Below are 5,238 nucleotides of genomic sequence, written 5' to 3' on the forward strand. Positions count from 1 at the left end.
TCGTGATAATTAATCGTGATCTCAATATTGATCAAAATAATCGTGATTATCATTTTGGTCATAATCATGCAGCCCTAGTTACAAGCTGGGTAGTCTATATCGTTGACGTTCTACTTCTGGGATAGCTCCCCTGCCACTGGAAAATCTGCCGGATTTTACTCAATTAAGCCGGATATTCGCTCACCTGTGTTGGCATTTTAAACTCCGGGCGATTTATGAGGACTATGGGTAACTTTTGTCAGAACTCTGCAGGGTAAATCCAGATATCTAGCTAGACTATTTGTCCAATATGAGTTTTCTGTTGCACGACTAAACTTTTAAACGTATACATGTTCCACCAAAACAAGTTCCTTCCTCTCCAATTCCTGACACCAATTCCTGACTCTCCTCCAGCGCGCTTTGGAGGAGGGTCTGGCAAAGCGAGACTACAAGCTGTGGGACTATCGCACTTTATCTCACTTAACAGGAGACTACTGCCATCTTCATGTCCCTTCATTCACTGTGATCGAGAACTGGAATTGCAGTGAGCAAATGGTTTGCAGAGATGGCTTTGTTAGAGGAATCTTACTGAAAAAAAGAAGGCTACGCAGCCAAGGTGACCAATCATAGATCTTTCACTCTCTGTGGCTGGCATTGCCCCAACATGTAGTTATTTTGGAGGAGGCATATTTCAGCTATTCTGTAGAATCTTAAGCTATGCTACGCATAACTCATTTGGACAAAGTTACCACACTGAGTGTCAACCATGTCATTTGGCTGGCTTCCAGTAGCTCATGAATATTTAATATCTTGCACCCTGCCAGTTAGAATTTATCAAACTAGTAGTTGAGCCAAGACGCAGAAAACTGTACTAGACGTTTCAAACAGAGTTGTGTAACTTTGTTAAACTGTGTGCACTGTGAGTGACATGGTGACTGTAAGTCCTGTATCCATGGCAATTCAGACATATAGTATGAAAGAGGAAGTGTATGGGGGACAGTTGTTGCCAAGTCTGATGGTGCCTGAACAAACGATGACATTTAACATGAATTACAGACAACCAGCTGTCAGCTTCTCTTCTTTAAGACCGGTTATTTTGGAGTTTCACTCCGCAAATTAAATGTTGATTAGAGCTCACAAAAATGTGTGCTTTTCTTACCATGAAAAGCTCAAATTCATCTTCATTGCGGGCTATCATCTGGTTGAGGGTTTCATCATCGGGTATCTCATCTTCTTCCTACATTTAGAAGAACATCAAAAGACAGTTTTAACTGTTTCAGGAGAACAGAAGCCACGAATAATCAGTTTAAAACTAAACAGTCCCACAGAGCATACAGATTTGATCAAATAACAGATAAGCAGCAAACATGTGATATTATAAGTGAAGGATTGCTGTCTCTGCAGTAATTCAATCAAAACCAGTATCTATAATTTAACTAGAGGGAAGAAATCTATTAACGGCCTCCTACATTTACATATACAAATATAAAATTAAGCACAAATACCTCGTCTTACTAAAATAAAAATAACAGGAATATAATAAAACCCAAGTTATAAACTTAGAGTGTACCTCATTCTGCTCCTCAGTCTCTAAAATGGCCTGGAGGAAGGCACGGCGTTCATGGCTAGAGGATTTCTGGTCGAACATGCCCGCCTGGATGACCTTCTGATCCACGTTGAGTTTGTATTTGGCAGCTGCCAAGATTTTCTCCTCCACACTATTGACGGTGCAGAGACGAAGCACACGAACCTCATTCTGCTGACCGATGCGGTGAGCCCGGTCCTGCGCCTGAAGGTCCTGGAATCAGCAGGTGAAAGAGAAGATATTAGATCATATCAATGTAAAAGAGGAGATTTAAAACACCCTTTAGTAAAACTGCTTTGGCGTCTTCTATCAAGAACTGCCAACACTATAAACAACATAGTGGACACTTTCTATAGTGATAGCACAAACGCAGTCCTTACAGGTTAAAATAATAAACTCTCCGGATGGATGTACCTGGTGTGGGTTCCAGTCACTGTCAAAGATGACGACAGTGTCGGCAGCCTGCAGGTTGAGGCCGAGGCCACCGGCTCTGGTGCTGAGCAGGAAAATGAAGTACTGAGATCCTTCCTCATTAAATTTCTTCAGCAGGGCTGCTCGGTCCTCAGACTTGGTTGTTCCTAAAACACCAAAGTACGATCATTTTCGAAATGAAGAGTTTCTTTGGAAAGAGTGCAACTTTTTCTCATTCTTTATGTTCTAAAGCGTAGTGAAAGTCAAAGTGTCACCCGTATACTGGGCCTCATCTCTGAATAATTTAACATTTCCAGAGGTGTTTCAAAAGGCCATGTGGTCTCTCTAATTAGGCAGGGTTTAAAATGTGACAAAACCATTTCACACCCAGTTTATATGTATGATTAAATCCTGCTAACTAAGCAGGTTCACAGTCCTCAGCTGCATATCTGAGACAAGTCTCTTAATTCAGTTCCTTTCTGAAAATGCTGAGTGGATGGTGTAAAAGCTGATTATCAAAATGATACCCTGGTTCTTTTTATTCCTTCCATTCTTGGGTTGTAGACCAAAATACTTACGTGAATTCATTGACTGAAACTTTTCACCTCAAACTAAAAATGTTTGTCTGACTTTCATTTTCAGCATTTTGTAAGCTTCTCTCAAAATCTTGAATTATTGCCATAAAACACACATAACACACTAAACTGCGAGTTACTGCAAGGTGGTGTGAGACTGGACTGCTTGCATAGAGCTTGCATAGAGCACTTTAACCAGATAAGGTGGACAAAACCCAGTAGAGTACAGTAAAGAAAGAATCGGACTTTGATTTATTTTACCTGGTAAGTACTAGGGGTGCACTGATCCGATATTAAGATCAGATATCGGCCCCGATATTGACAAAATTGCTGGATCGGGGATTGGAACAATTAACAAATCCAGGGGCTGATCCAGTTTTTCCAATGTTTGGTTACTGTTTGACTACTATTGTATGTTTGACCAACGTGCTATTTTGGTTATAATGCTACATTTTATTTATTTAAATTTATTTTAAGTTTGATTACATTCTAGTTTTGATTTGAATGCACAATTGTTTTTTAAATAACAATATGAAATTCAATACATTACATCTATGTTATTTTGTCTGGTGACCTTAGTCTCTTCCACATGGTGGAAGGAAGGTATAAGGTGGAAGGCATACAGTTTATTATTAATTCAACAACGGTATTGGATTGGTATCGACAGATACACAAAGCCCGGGTATCGGTATCGGGACTGAAAAAGTCGGATCGGTACATCCCTAGTAAGTACATTCACATATGCCCTGATCAGCACCTATACGGTTTGGGACACCTCTAATAATAATTTATTATACATTGTACACATTATTTAAATGTAATCACCTGTAGATTTGATGATCATAAAACGTTTAAAACATAAGTAGGGGTGTGACCTTACCGTCAAGACGTAAATACTGAAAGTTTCGGTAGCCAAAGTAGTCCTCCAAGATTGTCATGAGAGTGGTCATTTGGCAGAACAGCAGGACTCTGTGGTTGGTGGCCTGCAGCTTGGGCAGGATGCGATCTAGGAGCTCAAACTTCCCAGAAGCTCGATACAGATCAAGCCTGGGTGGAGGTAATGAGGCAAAACATGAGTCATTATTACCAATATATTGATTATTAAAGTCTCAATGGCATCTATTTTGGCAGCGGGTAACGGTCTAAGTGGGCAATAATGCCTTGATGCTATTTGTTCGGTGTATTGTTTCTGTAACAAGAGTCTACAGTCGTGCTAGAAGCTCTGTGAGGCTGTACTTTGGCACAACAGTGCTTTGATTTTTTAAGGAAAGTTTCACTGAGAGGTAACCTCTCTGTTGCAGGAACACCCTGATTGCATTCGCACATACTGTATACACACATATTCACATCAGGAAGCTGCCCCACACAACCACAGTCTGATCTGGTGGCCATGAAGTAGCTCCGCTGCCGCGGTTGGGGTTAAGAGCCTTGCTCAAGGGCACCTCAGTAACCCACCCAAATTGATCTTGCCGGATTTTCTAATCACAAGCTCGCACGTCTAACCTTTAGGCCAACACTGCCCATAGTTGTAATACCATTCAACTGCCCAGCAAATTTTAGGAACACTTTTGAAATGTTGCAAAAAAAGAAATGCAAATAGGTTTGTTTCCATCAACTGGTTTGGAGGGAATAAACTAGGCTACAGCGTAGATTGTCAGAAGTCGGCACCATAGGCTACGAACGGCTGTATTCTGCCAGTAAACAACAGTAGAACAAGTAGAAGTTGCTAACTGGACACAAAAAAAATAGACAATCATGTAAGTTTAAGCGGCTATCAGACCTGTCAGTTGCAGCATGCGATTCCCGTTACGTGACTGTAAAAAATGTTTAAACACTATGAAGGTAAAAAACACTGCCCAGGATTTTGTGCGTTCGGAGATTAACATTTTTTGACTGGCAAGATGCCAGAGAGCGGAAAAACCAACTGCTAAAGTAAGTCGTTCAAAACCTTTTTTAGTAAACTGTGTGTAAACAGACAATGTTCTCAATGCTCGAGTTCATGTGTAGAGCCCATGGTGATACTTCAAAACAAAGTTTCATGTTGTGTCGAGCCTTCTTAGTGGTTTAAAAATGTTAATGTTGATGCTATCATAGTAGTTCCCCTAGCTCTCCCATTCAAAAGGAGATTTGATCAAAAACGAGAATACGTTAAATCTTAAAAGTGTCGCTTCTGTCCTTATTACGCTTTTAAACTAAAGTTTGACTAGGGTACATTCACAAAAAGACCCTAGATTGCATTTTGGCGAGAGTTTAAAAAAAAAATTACGATAACAGTGCAAACAATGTTGTTAATAAATGGTAATTCATTTGTTGTTCAGAAAGTGTCTGGTGTTCTATAAACAATCTAGTGTTAATGATTAAAGTATTAATTGGATCTTCAGAACAACATAAGACACATGATCGGAAGCCACAACTTGTGTTGTTAGTTGGAATTTCTTTATGCATCTATGTGATGTGTTACCATCATCTAACCATCAATCTGAGCCTTCTAATTTTGCATTTATAAGCTGTACATAATAATAACTGCTTTATAACACACTATAATATAGTTGTAGGCAGATTGTGTATTATTATGTTTTCACCTACTCCTTCTGCAGGTACCTTTTGTAAAGGATGGTTTATAAACAAATTTTCATAGAGAAGTAGGAGAAGTCTTCCTATATATACAGTATATATATATATATATAT

At 39.5% G+C, this 5,238-nt stretch overlaps 1 protein-coding gene and 1 long non-coding RNA gene across 4 annotated transcripts in view; one reads left to right on the forward strand and one right to left on the reverse strand.

Annotated features, from left to right (window-relative positions):
- smarca2 (SWI/SNF related BAF chromatin remodeling complex subunit ATPase 2) overlaps positions 1 to 5,238 on the reverse strand; it is a 52,914-nt gene that overhangs the window by 15,187 nt on the left and 32,489 nt on the right. For all 3 annotated transcript variants that reach the window (XM_032515882.1, XM_032515881.1, XM_032515879.1), the window contains 4 exons: positions 3,431 to 3,597; positions 1,979 to 2,142; positions 1,550 to 1,777; positions 1,139 to 1,216 (listed from right to left, as the gene is read on the reverse strand). In XM_032515882.1, coding sequence (XP_032371773.1) covers positions 1,139 to 1,216; positions 1,550 to 1,777; positions 1,979 to 2,142; positions 3,431 to 3,597 — 637 coding nt within the window. The remainder of the gene's footprint in view (positions 1 to 1,138; positions 1,217 to 1,549; positions 1,778 to 1,978; positions 2,143 to 3,430; positions 3,598 to 5,238) is intronic.
- The window catches only part of LOC116689342 (uncharacterized), an 18,490-nt gene continuing 16,059 nt past the window's right edge, over positions 2,808 to 5,238 (forward strand). The window contains exon 1 of the long non-coding RNA XR_004331973.1: positions 2,808 to 2,947. This is a non-coding gene — a long non-coding RNA (uncharacterized LOC116689342). The remainder of the gene's footprint in view (positions 2,948 to 5,238) is intronic.

Source organism: Etheostoma spectabile, chromosome 5 (assembly GCF_008692095.1).
Source record: "Etheostoma spectabile isolate EspeVRDwgs_2016 chromosome 5, UIUC_Espe_1.0, whole genome shotgun sequence".
Taxonomy (NCBI): domain Eukaryota; kingdom Metazoa; phylum Chordata; class Actinopteri; order Perciformes; family Percidae; genus Etheostoma; species Etheostoma spectabile.